Raw genomic sequence first — 24,497 nt, 5'->3', positions numbered from 1 at the left:
GGTAAAGTACCATTCTCATCACATCATATCGAGGGTATATACTGTTAACATGACTTACACTGATGATGTTAACCCTGGTTGTCTGGCCAGGATGGTGTTTATCAGGTTTCTACACTGTAAGGTTACTCCTACTTCTCTTTCCATACTGTGCTCTTTGGATATAAACTACCAAGTGCAGCCCATACTTAAGGTATGGGGAGGTACGCTTTACCTCTTTGAGGACAGAGTAGCTACATAAATTATTTGGAATTCTTCTGCATTGGAGATTTGTCTCTTTTCCTTTCCCCCATTCATTCATTCAGCCATATATTAATGTCAGTATGGACGCATACTTATTCTTTGGGTTATAATTCAATGCTACGTTATTTTATTGCTCCAACTGTCCCTGTTTTAGCCATTGAGAGTTCAGTTGCCTCCTCTGCCCTCGGACATATCCCCATGTTTGTGCTTTTTAAACACTAATTCCTTTTTCTTTTTAATGGAGAAGGACGGATATCCATATTTTTTTGATTTGGATGACTTATGTATGGAACTACTGAGGAACTAGGTTGGATCTTTTAATCCTTACTATATATAGCACTCTAGTATCATTTTATGGTTAATCCAAAGGTTGAAGAGTAACCTCATTTACCTCATCATTCATTTACTGGACAAACTTTGTATGTTTGCTATGTGCTAGGGATTCAGAAATGGGTTAATTTCTTTAAACCATTCCTAGTCCATGATTGGTATTAATTCAGGCTGAAAGGCTATGTCTTTCAAAACTAGACTGTCCGTCTATCAGAGGTGGCAATTAGAACATATACCCTCTGCTCCCTCGTATTTCACCCTGAACTTTCAAATTAAATCACAGCTTCAGAGTCACTGGTTGGAACCAGTCCCTAGTTGGAACCAGCTTCCCAACTGGAGGTCCAGGGGTAATGCAGACAGAATACAGAACTGTTCATCCCTAGGGACGCAGGAGAATTCTAGGTGCCCTCTGATCCTGCTAGTTGCACATGGTGACTTTTTGTGATATGTCGACAAAAATATTTGAAGGGATATCTTCTTAAAAAATGGGTATTTAAGTATATGTTACATTTTAGGCATTGAATGGATAGTCATCATAGACATTTTCCTGTCTTGTCATTACAGTACTCTTGTGAGGTAGACGTCATTATTCTTTTGTTACAGGTGAGGAGACTGAGGCCTGGGAGGTAAAGTCATGTAGCTGGTGGCCGGCCCAGTGGCATTCTAATTCAAGAGTCTCGAAGCCAGCTTACCTGTCCAGACTGGACGTTCTGGCTACATAGTCTTACGGTTTCCTTGGAGGAAGCACATTGTGCCAAGTGCGGGCGGTGTTAAGGCTCAGGTCTATCTGAGGCCGACACACATGCTGGTTGGTTTTGGTCTGTTCATAATGAAGGGAAGAGAGGGTTTCTATCTGTGGAAGAAGTTTCTTTCTCTTCCCATGAGGCTCTGTATTTGTTGTCATCAAGCACTCCTCTTGTGGGAGTTACCTTAAGAGAAACCCCAGAACGGCAGGGTTACAAGGAAGCTTCGAGGCATTCTAGCTAACTGGCCACGTGATGTTGCTCTGCCCTTCACCATTAAACTCTTCCTTCAACAGAACAATCATCTCTTTGTAACTTCTAGGCATGGTGGTTATTTTTGTTGTAGGCATGGGTTTTGACTCTCCCCCTTGGGAAGAAGAGCCCTTAGGCTGCCTCCCCATGCCAGCTCCATCAGCTTCCAGGACAGCACGGGAGTCAGGCCAGCTTATTCTGGGACAGATCTGGGGGAGCCCCCTCCACAGCACCCCTCACACCCTCCACAGGGGTGCCGATTTATTGAGAGCTCCGCATACTGAGACACGCCCCTGGTCTGAGACTGGGAAGACGGGATGCTTGCATGTGCTGAATAAATACTAGCTCTTTACTTTTCTGAAGGTCCTCTCTCGATGGCATCAGACCATCCTCCCGTAAACCCTAAGAGACACTTGAGTCCATGGTGTCCTTGTAAAGTGCCTCTATGGGGGGGGGGGTGGAACCACACACATTATTACACATAAGCATCTATCTGATTCAAAGTTCAAAAGGAGCAAGTCGAGGAAGCCTTGGACAAGCCTGGCTCTAAAGACTGTCTCCAAGAAGAGTGATGACTTAAGAGCACAAGGGAAGCAAGTTCTATTTATTTATTATCAGTTGCTTTTATTTTTTTTAGGTTCAGATTTTATTTATTTGAGAGAGAAAGTGAGTGAGAGAGAGAGAGAGAGAATGAGACCGCAAGTTGGGGGGATTGGGAGAGGTAGAAGTAGACTCTCCACTGAGCAGGGAGCCCGATGTGGGACTTGATCCCAGGACCCTGAGATCATGACCTGAGCTGAAGGCAGATGCTTAACCGACTGAGCCACCCAGGCGCCCCACAGAATTTAAAGACGGGCACTGGGAAGAAAACTGCTACTGATTTCATTTCCTCCTGACATGAAAAGCAGGTGCTCAGACACACTGAGCTGAAAAACGGGATGGGAGAAAGAAGGAGCTCTACTGACTGCCAGGAGCTGAGAAACAGGGGAGAGATTTTTCTTCAAGGTCTTTTTCCCTTGGGGATCAGATCTCAAGTTTTAATTTAATTTAACTTGAAGAATGTGACCCACTTCTTCCTGCTATGCTCAGAGCAGGAAGAAAGCACCTGCAAATTGCCATCACCAAACACTGCATGCCCACAGTGGGAAGTCAAGTCTAACAGCTGCATGATTTAGCTCCAGGATATACGTGAAATGCAGAGTTTCAGGTGAAGATGGTAGAATGAAGTCCCCAACTACTATTGTAGTCATGAACTCTTAGCAGTGGGGCCCCCCGGAATAGCTGAACCAAAGTAAACTATTATTGGAAGAAACATCAAAAGGATCTTCCCTCTGGAAATGGCTGCAGGGCTGGCTTCATGGGCACGTGACCTGCAGAGGCCCCTTGCTCACTTCAGTGCTATTGCTATCTTGACACTCTTAATAATTTTTGAACAAGGGACCCCACATTTTAATTTTGCATGGGATCCCGCAAATTATGTAGCCGGTCCTGGATGGTTGTGGTATTTCGGAAAGGTCAAGTGATTATGCATAATAATCTAAATCAAATATAAGTTTTTTTTTTTTTTTTAAGATTTTATTTATTTTTTGACAGAGAGAGACACAGAGAGAGAGGGAACACAAGGAGGGGGAACGGGAGAGGGAGAAGCAGGCTTCCTGCGGAGCAAGGAGCCCGAAGTGGGACTCGATCCCAGGACCCTGGGATCATGACCTGAGCCGAAGGCAGACGCTTAACAACTGAGCCACCCAGGCGCCCTGTTTTTTTTTTTTTTTTTTTTAATCAACGCATTGAGAAAAGGTTCTTTTTAAGAGTAAAGGAAAGGTGGCATTTTAGGTTGAGAAACAGAATCATCAGGTTTTAGAGACTGTGCGAATCTTAGGGATCACGGTTATTAACAAGCAGAATTTGGCCCAAGGTTGAACTATATCGAAATGTTTCATTGAACAAAGAGAAGGTAATTTTCTAAAATTTGTGGGGCGACACAATGGTATCACAATGACTTTCATTTCAGTATTTAAGAAATGAAACAAAATGAGTTCTGTGGTCCAAGTCTTGAGATATCTCATATGACATTCTGAAGACTCATCAGATTTAAAGAATAATTAAAAATACTAATGCAAATGTAATCCATAATGGAAAAAGTAGTCAGCTACTACTGAACAGGAAAAAAAATGGCAAAAAATTGTACCTAGTTCTAGAACTCAAAGCTACCAAATCACAAGTGCTGTTCTGCTGTCTCAGAACAAAAATGACTACTGAGAAAACTTACATTTCTTGGATTAAGATTCGCACAAAACTTTCTCTTCTCTGCAGGATGCTCTCTTTCAAGCTCACTTCCACAGAGGAGGCTTTTAGTTTTGGGGGTAAATGATCCTGTGGGTGGTATTTTAGTGAAACAATCTAAGTAATTACTCAAGAAGCAGAATATCTGTCTCATTAAAAAAAAAACCAAAACCCACAAATCTTGGCTTTTTTTTTTTTTACAGGCTGTGTTTGGCAGTGGCTGTACCCACTGTTGCCTGCACAACTGCCACAGCTCCTTGTCTTTTCTAAGAGAATCCCAAATTTTGAGTTTAGGTAGTGGGTGGAGATCAGTAGTCTTGGGGTGGAGGTGGTAGAGGTGGTCATGTGGTCTCCTTCTGGCCATGCGCGTTAGGGGGATGTTGCCAGGTCACAACTGGACCCCCGGAGTCTGAGCAGGACATGATGTCTGAGCTGTGGCAGCCACTCTGTAACCATGAGGCAACAAATACGACAAGTAAAAACAAAAAGTGGAGGATGGCAGAGTAGAAGGATAGCTAATATCTTTATTATATTTTAAACCAGTGCTACCCAATGTTCTTTGTGTCTTGACACTCAGAAGACATGATAATATGGAATATTACTCAGCCATCAGAAAGGATGAATACCCAACTTTTACATCAACATGGATGGGACTAGAGGAGATTATGCCAAGTGAAAAAAGTCAAGCAAAGTCAATTATCATATGGTTTCACTTATTTGTGGAACATAAGGAATAACATGGAGGACATTAGGAGAAGGAAGGGAAAAATGAAGGGGGGGAAATCGGAGCGGGAGAAGAACCATGAGAGACGATGGACTCTGAGAAACAAACTGAGGGTTCTAGAGGGGAGGGGGGTGGGGGGATGGGTTAGCCTGGTGGTGGGTATTGAGGAGGGCACATTCTGCATGGAGCACTGGGTGTTATACGCAAACAATGAATCACGGAACACTACATCAAAAACTAATGACATAATGTATGGTGACTAACATAACATAATAAAATTAAAAAAAAAAAGACATGATAATAGTTGTACAGCTCTCTGGGAACACTGGAGGAGACTGCTGGTACCTGAGGTGAGTAACACTAGGGGTTCAGCTGCCCTAGGCCCCCATCACCATCCTGAAGGCTGAGGGGATAAATATCTCCACACATCTTTTTGTGGCTCACCTGAGGGCTTCCCCATATAGGTTGGAAAGTTCTATTTATTCTGTGCTTACCAACAGGTTTTCTGTCATTTAGGCTGAAAACATTTCTAACTAACACCAGGCTCACTTCTTCTCATTGCAAAGCAATGAGATTTCATAAGCCATCTTACAGATTCTCTAGCGACATATAAATATGCAAGAAACATGCATCTAAGCCTAAATTGTATCATATGATTCCAAGGACTAGACTATTTGCTATTTTAATTGTGTTCTTTTTTGTTAGATATGGGGCCATTTCCTAATTAACTAAGGTCACATTTCATGAGCTCCAAAAATAGGAATGCTGTCAAATGATGCATCTGAAAATATATTCATAATGGTTGAAGAATGATAGATTTTAGAGGAAAAAATTTCATTAGTATCTAGAAGTTCATTTTAGGGGCCAGATTATTATGTTTTTGTTGTGGGTACACAATGGCCTTAATAATAATTGACTTTTCATATACATATATTTTTTAAGATTTTATTTTTAAGCAATCTCTACACCCAACGTGGGGCTCGAACTCACAATCCTGAGATTAGGAATTGCACGCTCTACCGAATGAACCAGCCAGGCCCCCTAATAATTGACTTTTCGATGTTCCTGTCATGTCTATTTCTAAGTAAGTCCCTTTCTTTCACTAACTCCACTGGCACCTACCTGATAGGGTTGACAGGTGCACTGAACAAAATAATATCTATGAATTGCATGGCAGACTATGTGGTATAGAGTAGATATTCAATACGCGCTCTCTGGGTTGTTATCATAAACAAAAGATGTAAAAATTGTGCATTAATTAATGAATACACTATAACTCATCAGTTTTCCAAAAAAGTCTCCCATAATGGTAGAGTAAAAGACTTCCGAAACATTACTGGGGAAGTGCTCTAAAAATATAAAGCTCTCATCATGCCCCAGAATTCATGCAATTATTTCCCTCTGAGGCCTGCACTCAGGTGACTCACCTGGCCCCTAATCTGGCCCCTAAGTTCCCATCTTGGTAAAGAAGAGCCGTCCCCCACTTACGTCTGGGAGCTGTGTGTTCTTCAATAAAAACATCCAGCTCCCTAGCTCTCCAGACATCACACTGAGGGGGCTTTCTGTGGGAGCCCATTGTGTATTGACAACTGTTTTTGTGGCCCAGAGACAAAGAGATGAATTTTAAATCTGTCTCAACTACAGACACACACATGCGACTGAGCGACAGTTGAGAGCAACTGAGAAACTGTCACAGAGCGTGAGGCGATGAGCTCAACGCACCTGTCTGCACTTGAACAGTCAGAGGTATTCATGAGGGTTACAAACAGGGCTAGAAGCTCGTTAGCAACACACACTTTCTTGGAATGAGACTTTTCAATAGAATAGCATTCCCCTCCCTGGGCACCCTTCTTAGTTCAACCATGCTTAAGCACCTCAAAGGGTGCATTCGGAAAATGGAAATACATTTTCTGTGCAGCTTCTGTCTTTAGCATGCTTCCTGTGCTGTGGGCCTCACAGCCGGCGCTGGGCCAGTCGTCCTTCCCTTCTCTTCTCCCAGCTCACTGCGCCTATCTGTTTATACAAATATTATAGTCTGGGGCATCTGAGTGGCTCAGCTGGTTAGGTGTCCGCCTTCAGCTCGGGTCATGATCCCAGGGTCCTGGGATCGAGCCCCGCGTTGGGCTCCCTGCTCGGTGAAGTCTGCTTCTCCTTCTCCCTCTGCCCTTCCCTCTGCTTGTGCTCTCTCTCTCTCTGACAAATAAATAAATACAATCTTAAAAAAAAAAAACCCAAATATTATAGTTTCTCAAGAGCAGAGATTTTCCATCTTTTCCATCGTCCCTAGCATCTTATAGAATAGCCTGTGACTGGAAGGCCCTCCTGATATGTTTGGGGATATTGAATTAAAGTACGGGAGAAACTATTAACAGATGTGGTAAGGGTCCCAGCCTGAGAACGGAGACGAAGCGATGTCCATCTGCAGGATTTAGATGGGCCTGGTGGGCTGTGGGCAGGCCCAGGGCAAGTGTATTTGCTGAGGGATTAGACAGGAGTACGAAAGCAAATGAACTGAATCACGTCTTCAGTACCAGAGGGTATGTTTAGTTAGGTGTGGAGAGCAAATTCCAAGGACTCAGGTGTGATTCCTGGGGTGAGAGGGGGAGAGAGACAGGGAAACAGAGAGACAGAGAGAGGGAGGGAGGGAGAACAAGGGAGAGAGGGGAAAGGCAGGGGAGGGCAGGCAAGAGAAATTTAAGTAAACTAGGAAGAGCTGTTTTACTAAAAGTCTATAAGTACATCAAGCCCGAGTACTATTGCTCTGGGCCCTCTAACAAGGGAGCTGTTCCCCAGGTGCCACAGAGCTCTGGGACAGACAGAGTTACCACTGAGGCAGGGTGGGGCAGTGACAGCTCTCAGTGGGACAGAAGTTGCTGGTGAGCACGCAGGAGACACGTCTAGGGACCTAGAGGTATATTTGGAGGGTCCCTGACAGGGGACTCGGCATCCACCACAGCAGACGGGACAAACACCCATGCAATCTGGGCATTTGACTGCAACCCCATTTGTTCCCACGTGTTTGTGGGAAGGCTGAAGAGGCCCAGAAGTTAAAAACGCAACATAACTAAGTCCGGCCCCTGCTGTCTTGTCAGCATTTTCCACTCGCCCTTCCCTGGCGAGGAGCTTGCCTGCGGAGCATGAAGGCCTTGGGAAGACCCCCGATGTGTCCCAGTGTACAGTCTCCTGATGACCTAACAGTCAATGCAAAAATACAAAGAACTCTTCGCAAAATAGCTTCCTGAACTCATTCGCACCCAGCCAGACACACACTCATGATGGAGGAAGTCGTGACTGATGATTTTGCCTATTTTGAAAAGGGCTGCGCTGAGCAAGGAGCCAGGAAGCGGGGGTCCTAGTTCCAGTTCTGCTCTGAAGTCACTCCCTCAGGATTCTCCCCTAGCGAGTCTGGGGGCCACTCTAGACAAAGAAGCAGAGCCCACTGGCACAAATCCCTTCTGACCAGTCACCTGCAACCCCTCTAAAACTAACAAAGGGTTAAAAGAAGATCTAGCCCTTTAAAATGCGTAGAAGGTGCGGGGAGGCTAACCTCTAACATCTACAGCATTCTGGGGCCTGGAAGCACATGAACAGGTGGTAATGGAGAGAGAAAAACCCAAGGCACTGATCGTGAAGCCAGCACTGGGGACGCAAAGAGACACGGAGCCAGGCAGACGCTCTGCCCCATTCCGGCAGAACACAGGAAGGCTTCTTTCCCCCCCTCTGATGAGGATCCAGAGCAGAGGCATCTAGACCCAGGGATACAGTGGCGGGGGGGGGGGGGTGTAGAGAAGAGAGCAATGACGTGAATGTGTACCTATTAGATGCTGAGACACCCAGTCCTCTTTCCTGCCCCAGGTCCCAGCAGGCTGACAGCCAGGCACCCCCCTTCCCCAGCAAGAATCTGGAAGGATCTTGCACGGGGAAATCTGACCAGCTCCACAGCAAAAACTGACAAATGTTGATGTCGGTACCGCTCTCAGAGAGTCCAACCAGATGATAAAGCTTGCTCAACACGCCCCGTTCAGGTGTTTAAGCTTCCAGGCAACTCTATTCTCTCCCATTCAAATCTGTGGTTGAGGCACAAGCCAGGATTTCTGGAAACTGGAGGAAGACCTCCAACATGAAGGATGCAGACCAGAACAAACAGAAAAAGGGCATCCCGTATGAAATGAGACCAAAAAGGGAGAAAAGACAAAATCAGGGCAAACCCCCCCCATACCCCCACAATTCTGATGGCCTCATGGAGAAAAGAAATTACAAGTGTGAAATAAGGAAAGATTGTTACAAAAGGGAACCTCGGTGAATAAAGAAGAATTCTCAGAGAACACGGTAACAGAAATGAGAAACTCAGTGGAACCATTAGGAGAAAAGTGAAGGAACTCTCTCGGACAGACAAACAGGTAGAAACGAAGAAAGAAAAGTAAAGAAAACTGGAGGATAAATCCAGGAGATCCTATATGCATAAAACGAGCTTCAAAAAGAAGAAGATAGAGGGCGGGGGGAGGACATTTAGAAAGTTAAGAAAATTTCCCCAAACTCAAAAGCATGAGTTTTCAGATTGAAAATCCCTGAGTGTTCAACACGATGGCTGAAAACAGACCTACCCCGAGGCATATGATCGTGAAATATTGAGACAAAAGGGGGAAACCGAAGAGATTATAAGCTCCTAGAGAAAAACTACAGGACAGATACAGAAGCTCAGGAATCAGAAGGGCACTGCATTTCTCAATAGTAACCAGAAACTTGAAGATAATGGAGCAAAAAGCCTGTACAGTTTTGAAAAGAGAAATGTACAATATAGAGTTCTAGGTCTGCTAACCTATCAATCAAGTGTCAGGGTTAGAATAAAGACTTGCTTATCCATGCGAGGCCTTGAATATTCCGCCTCTCATAAATCCTTTTCTTAGAAAGATACTGGAGGATGTGTTCCCCGCAAATGAGGTGGTAAGCCAAAGGAAAAACAAAAAGGAAAATATAGGTTATGAGAAACAGGGGACCCGATACAGACAAGAGGTGGTTAGGATCTGCAGAATGGGGAAAAGACTCCAATATAACATGTGTGCCTCAGGGCAAGCAGTCCAGACTGGAGAAGGTACGAAGGCTTTTTGGGGAAACTCCTGTAAGACAAGGAAATGAACAGAACCTGATGCATCTCAACAGTTGGAAAAGCAATTAAGATGACTGGTACAGAGTCTGGGCTTTCATTAAGGACAAATACATGGAAAGCTATGCAAACAAAAGAATGAGGTAATATTTATTACAAGGAAAACAGTCGTACAGAGAGGAAAAGCAAACATAGTATTCACACGGTCGTACTAAAACACTCAATATAGATCAAAGCACAAGCATGATGTAACATACTGGAGTTGCAGGGGGAATGGGGTGGGAAGGGTGCATAAATGCGGTGGGGGCGGAGTGGGGAAAACACAGCGAAATCTCCATCTTCCACTGTGGGAAGCTAATGCCTACACCAGAGAGATCTAGAAATAGAGCTATTAGCATGCTATGCAGTGATACGGAATCAAGTGCCAAAGGAATCAGCTAGAAGAGCGGAAGGTGGTGGCATCTGGGGACGATGAAGTGTAAAGGGAGGTGTACTAGGACCTGCTCTTTTTCCCTAACGAACTGTATACAACTATTTGTTAAACTTGGTGCATATAATTTTGATGCAAAACAATGAAAAACAAGAGGGGGGCTGCATGACACGATGCCAAAAGGACCCTGAGGTTCCCCGAACTCTTTTAGGGAGAGTGTTGCTGGTAAGACCGGAAAGGCTTCGGGAGGCTGGGCAGGGAAAAGGCACACATTGGCTTGGCCTTGGCCTTGGCACCCCGCCTTCTCTCCTGTCACAGTTCAGGGATGACAAAGGAACAGTCACGCAGTGAGCATTATTAGGGCACCAACCCAGAGGCACTCGTGTATAAATTAAAGATAAAACAACTCTTCTCAGACGAAGTGCTTAAATACACAGAAGTATTCTTCCACCGTGATGAGGAACCACGGAGGAGAAGACAGCGAAACGTTAGCACGTGAGCCCTCCGAGTGGCTGTCAGGATGACATTTCCATTTCGGCCCAAGCCTTTGTTGAGAAAACAAGTCTGGCCCTTCTGAAGTTCTTCGGTGACCTTCCACATGCTAATTTTTAATACGGCTGGCCAGAAAAATAATGAGCCCCTTTACATCATTATATATTTCATCTTTATTACTATATCCTTGAAAGCGGGCTATTAAATAATTACATTTTAGGTTAATATTATTCTGACTTCAGATTTTATTACTGCCTCCTAATTCCCTCATTACACTTACCTAATCCCCCCAACCCCCAGGACCGCGATGAGCTAAGAGCAAAGGGCTGGCTGGGTAGGTGCGTTTAGGGCACGTGCAAGGGGGCACGTTCAAGTTTCTGGTTACTATTCTCTGCCATCAGGGAGCGCTCAGCAGGAGTTTCCAGCTACAGACTTCCCAGGTGGAATTCTTCCCTTAAAGACAAGCAAGTCATCTAAATTACAGGGAGACAGAGCTGGTGACTGTGGAGGATAATTCCACAGATCACAGAGGATGAAACAAAGGATCAACTCTCATCTTGCCTTGGGAGAAAGTGTATTTGTTACTCTTTGTGTATATTTGAGGTATATCAGAGAAGAAATTAAACCTGGGACTCTGGCAGATCCCAGCGCCAGAGGACCGGTGTGTGGAGGAGGGATGGCGGGAGCCTGGCAGAAGTTCATTCACCACGGATCACACGTCCCGGGAGTCACATACTCCATGTGGGATAACAGAGCTAGACAAGACAGCTCAGAAGGCAAATGGGAATGCAGTGCGTGAGCCAAAGGGGGCACCTCAAAGGGGTTGAGCTGGGCAGCAGGCCTGCAGAGGCTGGAGAAGTCCCCAGACGTGTTATTCATCTGACATAGCTTCAGGCAAGGGAAGCTGTGCTTAGGCTATGTCCAGGTAGGCTGCAGGTGTGAGCAAGAAACTGAGGTCCTGTTTCACTGTAATCTGAACACCCACCCATTATTGCTATGGTGTTGCATTTTAGGAATTTCTTGTTCTCTTAATTCCTTGAATGAGCCTGTCTGTGTTTCAGCTGAACTACAAGCAAAGAAATTTCTTCACTGCCTCAGGGAAGATCGAGAAGGAGAGGGGTATCTCCAAAGAACTTTCTATTTTTTTTAAAGATTTTATTTACTTATTTATTTGAGAGAGAGAGAGAGAGCACATTCCCCCTTTCGCCTCTGGTCTCCAGGAGGGGAGGAATCAACGTCTGCCCCTAACACCGTGTCTGGTGCGTTTGGCTCAATGAATATTTGAATTTATGAAGAAATGAATAAAAGATGGAGGAAAAAAATGTGAGTGTTCTCTGAATTAATGCTGAATCCTAAATTATTCCTCATAAAATGTTAGGTATTTGAAAAATTCACTTTAATTTCCTGCCCATGCCAAAATATATGAAGGATCATTTGAAAAGCTAATCACTTCAGGAGCAATGCTACGATTTGTCAAAAGAGAGAAAAAAAAAAGGCATCTAGTAAAATCCAGGTGCAGACTATGTGATGTAAATCCTTTTTTTTTTTTCTTTTTCTGCTGGGGTTGGCGAGGGGAAGCTAATCCAACAGGTATATTATGAAGCTTCTATCAAGCTCCAATTTTCTCCACAGGTGCCTCAGTCACCACTGGGAAGGGATGTGACCCCACTCTTCGATTCGCCTGTCATCTCAATGGTCCTAATACCCCACTCTTCGATTCACCTGTCATCTCAATGGTCCTAATACTCCAAACGAGAGCATCTCTTGGGAGGCTGGGTAACAAGGCAGGGTTTTGCTTCAGGATTCTGAGGAGAGTTCTTCTTCTCCCCCAAACATATATCTTCATTTGCTTGGTGACCTAGTTTCCTGACACTGGGGAAAAGTTGACTAAATCCTTTTCTTCATCATTAAGAAAGAAAGAAAGTGACACCATACCCGCAGTCCCTCACGTGTGTTTGCTCCAGACTGAGTTATATTCAGTTGATGAGATGGGGTGTAGGGGGGTATTATAGGAAATAAAATAAAAACGTTTTGCGAGGGCATGGGTGACGGATAGCCTGCCTCCAAAATGTATCTGCTGCTCTGTCAGAGGGGGTCTCACCCAGATTCCCCGGGCTTACTAACCTCGTTGTGGAATTCTTGAGCTGAAGAACATTTAATCTATCCCATGTGCCAGCAATTACTGGAGACATTTCTAGGAGTATTTATAACCAGCATCCACTCCAGCGCAGTACCACAGAAAGGGGGATCGACGGTCAGACAGACCTGGTAAATACTGGAGTCTCCAATTACACAGATGATTAAAACAAATTACAGCTATTTTACGTACTATTATTATATTGACATGGTAGTAAATTGGCTCTGTGACTCCTTTTACTGTCTAGAGTCTAAATCAATTCCCATTCCTGCAGGCACACTCTACCTTCGTCAAGCTTGGATCTTTGTAATCCTTTTTTTTTTTTTTTAAAGATTTTATTTATTTATTTGAGAGAGAAAATGAGAGAGAGAGCATGAGAGGGGGGAGGGTCAGAGAGAGAAGCAGACTCCCTGCCGAGCAGGGAGCCCGATGCGGGACTCGATCCCGGGACTCCAGGATCATGACCTGAGCCGAAGGCAGTCGCTTAACCGACTGAGCCACCCAGGCGCCCTAGATTGACTCTTTTAATAACAAGTAAGGAGGTATCTTGACCTCGTTAGATGTAGGTACAATCTCTCAATATATCTGCAGTCTTTTTTTATTTTTTTATTTTATTTATTTATTTATTTTAAAGATTTTATTTATTTATTTGAGAGAGAGAGAGAATGAGAGACAGAGAGCATGAGAGGGAGGAGGGTCAGAGGGAGAAGCAGGGTCCCCGCCGAGCAGGGAGCCCGATGCGGGACTCGATCCCGGGACCCCAGGATCATGACCTGAGCTGAAGGCAGTCGCTTAACCGACTGAGCCACCCAGGCGCCCTGTAATCCTTTTTTTGAAGTGGTCTTGCAGCTTTCTTGTTTTTTGCCCCGTGTCCTGTGGTTGTCATTTCCATCTTGCTTCGACTCTGCCTTGCGATGCTGCGGCCAGGAGTCGGCACACTACGTTCCTCAGGCTCCTCTGGCAGGAGATGAGGGGGTGGGAAGAGGGAAGCCTTTGGTCCACTTCTCTCTCATTTTTTCTTTCTCCCTTCTGCGGGTAACGTCTCTGGTCGCTGCTGTGGTCCAGGCCACTATCCCAGCAATGTCGGTGATGTCCTCCTCCGATGTCCCTACTCTTCAGGTGGCCGCCGGTCCCCAGGGGGGCCTCCTGCATGAGTCTGGGTTCCGTACGGTGCCAGGGCGCATGCCCTGAGTCGCTGCCTGCAGTTATCTACCTGGGTTTCTAGAGCGTGGCCTTTTCACGCGTCCAGCTACACTGGGTAACCAATTCTCTTTACCAAATTCTGTTTGAAATTCCAAGTGTGTTTTCCACTTCCTTGACTGGAGGCTGACTCTTAAAGTACTCCAGGAAGGTCTTTTTTTTTTTTTTTTTTTTTAAGATTTTATTTATTTGACAGAGAGAGACAGCGAGAGCAGGAACACAAGCAGGGGGAGTGGGAGAGGGAGAAGCAGGCCTCCCGCCGAGCAGGGAGCCCAATGCGGGACTCGATCCTGGGACTCCAGGATCATGACCTGAGCCGAAGGCAGACGCTTAACGACTGAGCCACCCAGGCGCCCCCCAGGAAGGTCTTTTGACTAGAACAATTAAGACTTGCCCCTTATGATGGAACTTAGGGGAAGCTGCAAGGTGTTGAGTATGGAGTCACTGGATTATTTTATTTTAACATATACTTTGATGGTGCTTTACTCGGTACTGGTGAGGCAATGTAAGTGTTTTCCAATTAGCATCTCACCTAGTCTTTATAACAACCATTTGGGGCAGGAGTATAATAATCTGCATTGCACAGGTGAGGACACTGAAGCGCATAAAGGTAAAGTAGCTTGCCCAACGTGAGAGAGCTAAAGGGGGCTGGTGGGGGGCTAATGCCCTAACTGGTGATTTATAACAATGAGTGTGCAAGAGAAAGGCCTGGCCGGAGGTGACGAACGGTGGGGGTGATGGTCTGTATGCAAGGTAGGAATCACCAGACTAAGAACCATAAAAGCACAAGGGGTCTGCAGAGGTCAGATTCAATACCCAGCATCCACAGGAGGGCTTGGAATGATACCCAAGACCACCAGGCAGCCACCATGTGCAAAGGAGATGCCACAGGCAATATGCTGTCCCTCCCTTGAGGTTAGGGTTAGAGAACTGGAATTACTAGAAAGTTCTGGTAACCCACCTTCGCTCCTCAGCTTGTAAGTAACAAATGTCCTTTCTTAACCTTACCTTGTCAACAGAGGAGACGGGATTTTCTAAATCAAGCAGGCATGTATCTAACAAAAGTCTCTTCTCTGTGATCATGTAACGATGTGGGGTGTACTTGAAGAGCCGGGAATAAAAACTCGAGGAAAGAGCTATTTCAGGTTGCTTGAGGATTTAAGTTAGTATGTCATATTTTTAGTGTTTGAACACTCGCGCTCTGACATCCTGAGGAGCGAAAATCTGCACTTACAATCACATGGAAAAAGAAAAGGCAAAACGGACGAGGAAGAGTAGACCTCGTGTGGGGGGTTACCGAATTTCCGTGGAAAGCACTGTTTCAAGGGCAAGTGGTCTGAGGCGGGACAGCAGGGGTGAGGGTGGCTGGTGAGGGGCTGAGGCTGGTGCCTCGCGCTCTGTATCCATATTGTGCGTGGAAACCATGCTCCACCTGGCAGCCATCTGACCCTGGGAAAATGACCCAATGTTGTGAGCATGCATCATCTGTGAACTGGAAATAAGAAACAGGACGACCTTACAGGGTTGCGGGGAGCATTAAATTACTTTGACACATGGAAAGAGCTGCACACAGACCCTTAATGAGGTCCAAGAACTAGCTATTATTATAGTTAGTATTATTATCAGATGATTATTGTTGGTTTGAAGTATGACTACTGCTATGACAGAAAAGTTCCCATAGCCATGATGTTCTTTTTTTTAAAAAAAGATTTATTTATTTATTTGAGAAGGAGGGGAGGGGCAGAGGGTGAAGGGAGAGAGAATCTCAAGCCAATTCCATGCAGAGCACAGAGCCTGATGCGGGGCTCAATCCCACGACCCTGAGATCATGACCTGAGCTGAAACCAAGAGTTGGATGCTCAACCGACTGAGCCACCCAGGTGCCCCACCATGATGTTCTAAATAAGCAAACTTAGCCAATGACTTCTAGAACAAATGTCACAGACAGGCATTCATATATGCCCACTGCTTTGTCTAGCAGAAATACTTTAGTTATTAAGCAGCAAAAAGTCACTCAGTTATGGAGGCAGAAGTCATGTTAGGAAAACCGGGAGCATCAACCTTCCATGCATAGCATACACGGCAAGGGCAAGAGCGGAAGGACAGGAGGCTGTTAGTGAAAGGGTGGTACGGCGGAGAGAATGTGCGGCTTGGGCCCCAGACACTTGTGTTCCAGGTTCACCCTACTAGCACACTGGGTGACCTTAGCGCAGCGTGCCATAGAATGCACCGGTCTCTGCGTTTCTCTTTCCTTGTCTTCTCGATAAGTCTGTAAGACAACGGGTCGCTCCACCTGGGCTCCAGCACTCTCCTGGGTTTATGAGACTCTAGGAGCCGGAAGAAAAGTGCACAGAATTGCAGTCAGATTCCTGGGGTCAGCCTCTGAGATCCATGATCTGGACTCATCACTCATTAAAGCCTTTGCCAGCTGGCCCTCTATGTGCAAATGACCCACGGCATCTCCTCTTCTTTTAATAGTCCACACACGTCCCGGCGGAGCCAGATGTTGGCAAGAGTCAGTAGTGAACCATGAGGCCGGCCAGGGCCACCACGAAGCTAGAGGTGTGCTTGATGCGGAAGTGTATGTCGGGATGCAGCAGGGTTTCCGATACTTACACATGAGCAGAGCATCACCTGGGCTCCCGACGGTGCAGGAAATCATGAAAAGAATTCATACTCATGCATGTAGTGAATTTCCACATTAAACTGTTCTTAACTTCGAGATAAAACACGTTTGCCTCTGCATTTCTTAGTGCTCAACTTATACCTCCTCTGAAAGAACAGAGCTCTTACTAGGAAAGGAGAATTCAAGGATCAAAAACTCAGAATTTAAATCCCAGCATTTTACCAGGAAGGATGTACCCACAACGCTTTGCCTCCATTTCTATGAACTGTATGCTCTAAGCCCTAACTGTACGGTGGAACGTGAAAACAGGTACTCCTGATCACCGGGTTAAATGTATACTTTATTTATTTTGTTAAAAAATATTTTATTTATTTGACAGAGAGAGAGTGACCACAAGCAGGGGGAGCAGCAGAGGAAGAGGGAAAAGCAGGCTTCCCACCAAGCAGTGAGTCCGATGTGGGGCCCTATCCCAGGACCCTGGGACCATGACCCAAGCCAAAGACTGACGCCCAACTGACTGAGCCACCCAGGCGCCCCTATATATATACTTTAAAAATACTATTTTTCTTTGCTTCCTACTCAATTTTTGGAGTATACTTAAAAAAAAAAAAAGAACAGGGCACCTGGGTGGCTCAGTCTGTTAAGCATCTGCTTTCGGCTCAGGTCATGATCTCAGGGTCCTGGGATCGAGCCCCACATTGGGCTCCCTGCTCGGCGGGAAGCCTGCTTCTCCCTCTCCCACTCCCCCTGCTTGTGCGCTCTCTCTGTGTCAAATAAATAAATAAAATCTTAAAAAGAGAACAGATGCTATCAGTTTTTGTAGTTACAAAGAAAAAAATCCCTTAAAAATGGGAATAATTTGAAGAAACAGCAGTTTTCCCACCACAATATATAATTTAGGTGTGGAGACAGCCTGGCACTAATCGACACCTTTCAGAGTTAAGGATTTTATTTAATTTATTTTTTTAAGATTTTATTTATTTATTTGACAGAGAGAAACACAGCGAGAGAGGGAACAAGCAGGGGGAGTGGGAGAGGGAGAAGCCAGGCTTCCCGCCGAGCAGGGAGCCCGATGGGGGGCTCGATCCCAGGACCCTGAGATCACGACCTGAGCTGAAGGCAGACGCTTAACGACTGAGCCACCCAGGCGCCCCAGGATTTTAAAAAGACTGACAGAATGATGACTGCTACTTGAAGTATTTACAGCTTATATAAGGGCAGATATGTAGAGCTTAGTGTTGAAATGGAAAAAACAGGCCACCTTGCCTTCACAGAAAAATGACTCCGAGATAGAAAAACCTAACATGTGAATTATAACATCACTATTCAACTCATTTTCTTTCCACGCTATTTGGATTAGGTTTCAAAACTTAGTAGGCCAGAAGAGACTTAGAATCATGTTTATCACCTCAAGAGACTCCATGTAGGCCTAGGAGGACTCCAAAGGAAAAAAAAAACGCTAGAAATTATGACAATTTCTTTTCAGTTTGCGGGTAAGGTTTCCCTGTTGAATAATTAGGGTGGGGCATGGTGGGGGTGGGTAAGGATACTGATTCCCAGGAGTTCACATGCTATTAATTTCTCTTGAGCACCTCTGTGCCTTTTTTGCCCCTTTCCTTATGATTGCCCTAAGGCAGGGGTTAAGATGGGAGGCATGGCTTTGGCTTCTCTTCTATCTCCAGTCTAAAATCAGAAATGCCCAGGGGAGCACGATGGCAACATCACCGATGAACAAAGCAGAGGGTGATGGGGACCATGGAGGGTCCCTGCTTCTCCCCTCCAGCTGGTCAATGCTGAGAGGCAAGAGAGCCAAGTGGGGACCAAACTAATGATTTTTCAAAAGGGCCTGGGTATTTTTTAGTGAGATTGCTTGATTTTTAAATGATAGCTTATTTTATTTTATTTTATTTTATTTTTTAAGATTTTATTTATTTATTTGAGAGAGAGAATGACATAGAGATAGCATGAGAGGGGGGAGGGTCAGAGGGAGAAGCAGACTCCCTGCCGAGCAGGGAGCCCGATGCGGGACTCGATCCCGGGACCGGGACTCCAGGATCGTGACCTGAGCCGAAGGCAGTCGCTTAACCAACTGAGCCACCCAGGCGCCCTAAATGATAGCTTATTTTAAAAAACGTTCTGGGGCCACCAAAATGCTTTTCGCTGGCTTGCATTCCATTGGCAGGGCTCCTGCTTGATGGCTGCCAAGGCTACAGGGCTGTTGGTGGGCCAGTTCGATGGTGTTATCCAGGAGTGATTTCCTGATGTTCAGCCCAGAGCCTTTTCATGGACTTTGTAAGCACCTAATTCCTCGTATCAAATCCCTTTCTGCTTAAGACAGGGTGGTTTCTTGTTCTTATAACCGAACCCGGACTGGCAGTTAAATATAACATACCAGATTACCACTTGGAGGGGAAACCTGGGTGGCTCAGTCAGTTAAGCGTCTGCATTTGGCTCAGGTCATGATCCCAGGGTCCTGGGATCGAGTCCTGCATCGGGCTCCCTGCTCAGCGAGGAGTCTCCTTCTCCCTCTGCCCCTCTCCCCCACTCGTGCGCACGCACTCTCTCTTCCTCTCTTGCACTTGCGTGCATGCGCGCAAAAATAAATAAGTAAAATCTTCAAATTACAACTTGGGAGATACAATGCCAAAAATTTATCTCAAAGAAGTCACTTCAAAAAAAGAAAAGAAAAAAATACAACTGATAACACTAATAATATTTTTTCCATCCAAATGTATACGGAACCATATCATCATAAATCAAAGTAACAAGAATTATACCACAGCCTGGGAGCGTACAGAGGTAGCTTCCACAATGGCCAGGAAGGAGGCAGTTCTGGATGGTGGGGGAACCTTATGAATACCCAAGAATTGAATACTTCTGGCCAAGAGTCTAGATACTGACCCACAACCGCTGCCATTAAAAAAACCAAACCAAGCCAAAAACCCTTTTATTCTTGTGTTGAAAATTCTAGTAAATAATTTAGTAGCAAGCATATCCAATTACATGCCCCTGATAATGAGAACAGTAGCAAATAGTAAGAAATCACCCTGGCCTCACACAGAATTGTTTTTGACCTTGCAAGGAGCTTCCTATGACTTTCCAGCCATTTTTTTGAGCTGCTATTTATATTTGAGAGCAAAACAATGGTGTTTAGCTCTACCCCAGAAATAGGAAAGCTGTTGCTGGACTAATTTATGTAATAAATTTGAACATTCAAGGTACACATTAGCGTAAGGTATAGGTCACTTTCAATTCTTCTAACCCAAGGAAGCTAGCCAAATTTCTTTTATAGTTCCGATGAGTTGAATAATTTATAAAGGAGCCTTATTTGTTAGCTCTTCCAGCAGAGCTATCTAAACGGAAGCCACACTAAGGTTGATGGCTCACCTTGTTATCTGTTTCACTTCTCCACACCAAGGCTGGCTGCCTCACCTGCTTACCCACCTCCCAAGCTGTATGTAGCGGAGAGGGAAGAGAATGGCAACAGAAAACAATTTCTACAGAAGCTCCAGTGACCAAACCTTAACTTGCCCAAAGACCAAGCTAGAATCTACAAGCATGCGTATGTTACAAATGAGTCTACCATACTGAGTCCTCCTGGAAGTGAGCCACGCTGCATCCCTGGGTGTGGAAAACGATGTACAGTGTAAGAAGCAGTTTACCTGCACAAATATGACCTTGATTCTCAAGAACTAGATTTTTAACAAGAGCTAGTTTTTCCATTTAACAGATAATTATTAAGAACATACATAATAGTCCCTGCCCAGTGATTGGAGCTAGTTACAAAATTGCATATATGAAAAGAGAGAAAATCAAACAGCTAAGCCCACAGACAACACTGTGATCTCTTTGCAAATATATCATCTTCTATTATTAGAATCGATGTCTGACAATGTTTTGTTCAAAAAGCAAACGTATCTAATAACTAATCCACTCTCTATTTAAGAAATTACAGTAGCCCGCCCAACACTCAAACGTTCAATCATTACATGTTTGAGTCCCCCATCTCTGCTGTAAGAAATTATCATAAACTTCGTGGCTGAAAATGACACAACTTATTATCTTGCCGCGCTGGGGGTCAGAAGTCCTGAAGTTCAAGGTGTGGAAGAGCTGTCTTCCTCTGTGAAGGCTCCAAGGGAGCAACTGTTTTCTTGCCTTTTCGGGCTTCTAGAGGCTGCCTGCATTCCCAGGCTCAAGGCCCCGTCCTCCACCTTCAAAGCCAGCCGTGTGGCACCTTCCAATGTCTCTCTCTGCCCTCCACTTCTGGAATCATGTCTCTTTCTCTGACTCTAATCTTCCTGTCTTCCTCTGACAAAGACCCTGTGCATAATCAGACTTTACTGCTTGAGGACAGACTGGCATACAGTTAAGGATTTTTAGGAAGGAAACATTTAATGTAAACACTCTTAGCTTCCTCATGGGTTTTGAATTTTGTGCGACCCAGTGATCTACGAAGAAACATAAGCACGCAGTTGTCTACCACTGGAGTGTTAATGAAACTATATATATATATATATATATATATATATATATATATATGTATTTTATATATTGGGACAACCTGAATAATTCAAGACACTCTTTCCATCTCAGAATCTTTAATCATGTTCGCGAAGTCCTTTTTGCTATATAAGGTGACACATTTATAGGTTCTGGGGTTTAGGACAGGGACAACTTTGGGGGGGCCATCATTCCGCCTATCATAGTCCCTCAGGTCACTCAAACAAAAAGAGAATATGCAAATATCTTTGTGGCTACTGGCAATATTAACCAGGAGTACCTGCTTTAAAAAGCCATTCATAAGAAATTATTAAAAGAAAAATGATGAAAGATTGGTCTTCTTCCCTAGGACCAAGTACATAATTTCAATAGGACATAATGATTAACCGTGGAGAAAAATAAGGAAGGTTTTCCCCCAGATGTGCTTCTTGCCCTAGTAAAAAATCAAGCAAGTTCTCTCTTTCTCTTACTTACAGGGCAGGTGACAGTCACATCCTGGGTGCCAGGGACAGCATGTTCTCAATTCAGAGATACCTGTCCACCTGTGATGCAGATGTGGTAATAGCCGGATTGGTAATATGATCGCGCTAAGTCTCACCTGTTTGAATACAGTGCAGTCCTATCGTGTGGACAATGTTCATCGACATATAAGGAAGACGATGAAATAGTGGTTGCCAAGGAAGCAGCTTCAAACAGTGACGGGGTGCTAGGCACCAGGTCTGGCCTGTGTCGGGATCCCAGTGCTGCATAACAAAAGCACAACACACACTCATGAATCTCCGTAAGAAATGCTGCCTTATTATCTATAATAATTTAAATCGACTCCAAAGCATACATATCAGATTGCACATTAAATTATGAATTCACTTCGCTCTTCCGAACTGCCGCAGACATGTAAAATAGCTTCTTGCAAACAGGTTAACCGGAAAGGAAATGGCATTAATTTACAAAATGGCTTATGAAAAAGACATTATGGATGTTCTTTTAAAAACCTAATAAAGTGATTTACTGTTTCATAAGATGACATAAAAAGCTTGGAGGAGTTTAGGAGATAATTCGACAGAGATTAACAGGATGACTGGCAAATGTAGAAACACACAGGGCACCTGCTTCCCCTCCCTAGGATATGCACGTATCTATCATTCTCAATTTAGATCTAAGTACTCAGACTTTTTAACAGCCCGGAGACAAAGGCTTCCCAGACTAACAGCCAGCTACCTCTCTCTCTTTTTAAAGATTTTATTTATGTGAGAGAGAGAGTGAGCATGAGCAGGGGGAAGGGCAGAGGCAAAGGGAGAAGCAGACTCCCCGCTGAGCAGGGAGCCTGATGTGGGGCTTGATCTAAGGACCCTGGGATCGCGACCTGAGCCGAAGGCAGACGCTTAACTGACCGAGCCATCCCACCCAAGCCAGCTATCTCTTAAACTCCTTTGTGCCCATACACATCTTTGAACATCATCCACAGCTCTTCTTGGCCTCATATTTTAAGAGCCGAGGCTGCCTTTTTAAAAATGAGAAAACTCCTACTTCCTTTTTAAAATATAGGTGCCTGGGGCACCTATTACCCAGCCTGTTAGAGATAGTGTTTTAATGACAGATCCAGTCAGCAAGAACAGAGCTGCTTAAAAAATACACATGCAAGTCCCCAGTGATAGAACACTGTGGACATAATAGTTATGCAGGAGTCCTGTCCTTCAACTTTTCACACTGAGTTTTATTAAACCTAGGGAGATATTTTTAAATTTTTATGAAGATATAATTGACATAGAACATTGTATTAATTCTAGGTGTCCAATGTGATAACTTGATATACATATTTATTGTGAGATGATCATCACAATCTAGTGAACATCCATTACCACTATAATTATATCTTTTTTCTTGCAATGAGAATTTTTAGGATCTACTCTCTTAGCAACTTTCAAACATACAAGACACTTGTTAACTGAAGTCACCATGCTGGACTGTGGATTCAGGCAACAATGGGCTCAAAATTATGCATTTTTAGGAAGCGTATGAATGGAAAACGGTCCTAATAGGCACTATCGCATGAGTGCGAGATTTTGGATTTGGGGTTTGAAGAGGTGTAGATGGAGGGGTGGAGCGAGGCACGGAGAGAAAAGGGGTAGGCACAGAAGGGCTGGACTCTCGGCTGGGAGACTGGACACACTTTAAATGTGTGAGACAGTGCAGCTCTGATTCAGGTCAAAATAAAGAACGGCCATGATGAATAACAGATGGTAATAGTATAAAAACACAAGTAACCAAAGGGCTCTACATGCAAAAATTAGAAAGGCTTCAATGTAATACGATAGCTGGCTAGTGATCTTTAATATACTTGGTCCCACCTTCTTACTAAGTACAGAGAAAAATACTGACATACTCAATAATATTGAAAAGCGCATCTGAAAAATAACCTCCCATTAGAGCTTAGTGAATTGCTACTCAACATAAGGCAGATGGGGCTGGACAGAAAGGCTCATGCAGCCTCTGGTCTTGACTTCATGAGCCAGAGACTACGTGAGTGATACAATACAGAGAGACATGATCTGTCCAGGGACTTGGACCAGGCAGTGGGGAGCTGAGCCCCAATCTTTAAGGAGCAGCTCTCTGAAGCAGAGAGCTGTTTCCTCAAGCTCTCATATCCTTCAGTTTTTAAAAAACTAACATGGTAGACAAAATTCTAGGATGATCCCCAGTGACCTGCATGCTTGTATCATCATCTCCCTTTGAGTGTAGGTGGGACCAGTAAGCATGAGAGGACTCCTGTGATTACCGCAACTTACACGGCAAAAGGAATTCTGCAGATGTAATTAAGGTTACTAATCCATTAACTTCGAGTTAGTCAAAGAGAATACTATCCAGGTGGGCCTGGCCTAATCACTTGAGCCTTTTAAATCTGTGTCTGGAGATCAGAGATATGAAGTGAGAGAAGGACTGACTTGGAAGGAAGTCTTGGTTTGAAGATGGAGGGGGCTGCCTGGTAAGGAATGTGGATGGTCTTGGGTGGCTGGACATGGCCCATGGCTATCAGACAGGAAGGCATGGGGACCTCCACCCTACAACTGTAAGGAAGTGAATTCTGCCAAGCACGTGATGACCCTGGAGGAGGATTCTTCTCCAGCACCTTCAGATGAGAACGCAGCCCAGCTGACACCTTCATCCCAGTTTTTGAGACCCTGATAAGCTGTGTCCAGCGAGCCAAGGTGAGCCTGGCCAGATTTCTGACTTACACATGGTGGGCTAATAATGGAGGTTCTACTAAGCTGCTGACGTTCTGGGTAATTTGCTACATGGCAAGAGAAAACGAATACACCCCAGAACACTGACAGTGGCATAGAAGAGAGGATTAAAAACTCAATGGGAGGGCGCCTGGGTGGCTCAGTTGGTTAAGCGACTGCCTTCGGCTCAGGTCGTGATCCTGGAGTCCCGGGAT

The 24,497-nt window shown here is 44.7% G+C and overlaps 1 protein-coding gene across 9 annotated transcripts in view; it reads right to left on the bottom strand.

Annotated features, from left to right (window-relative positions):
- PIP5K1B (phosphatidylinositol-4-phosphate 5-kinase type 1 beta) overlaps positions 1–24,497 on the bottom strand; it is a 307,231-nt gene that overhangs the window by 46,912 nt on the left and 235,822 nt on the right. For 6 of the 9 annotated variants that reach the window (XM_064579700.1, XM_064579702.1, XM_045882212.3 and 3 more), the window contains exon 13: positions 21,660–21,804. In XM_064579700.1, coding sequence (XP_064435770.1) covers positions 21,660–21,804 — 145 coding nt within the window. The other 3 variants (XM_045882214.3, XM_064579703.1, XM_054509155.2) reach the window with 3 other exon arrangements.

This window comes from Mirounga angustirostris, unplaced genomic scaffold (assembly GCF_029215605.1).
Source record: "Mirounga angustirostris isolate CCGP_5_RB_7025 unplaced genomic scaffold, mMirAng1.0.hap1 SCAF_15, whole genome shotgun sequence".
In the NCBI taxonomy this organism is placed as follows: Eukaryota; Metazoa; Chordata; class Mammalia; order Carnivora; family Phocidae; genus Mirounga; species Mirounga angustirostris.
Note: the sequence above shows the minus strand (reverse complement) of the source record. Positions and strands in the feature narration are given on the sequence as shown.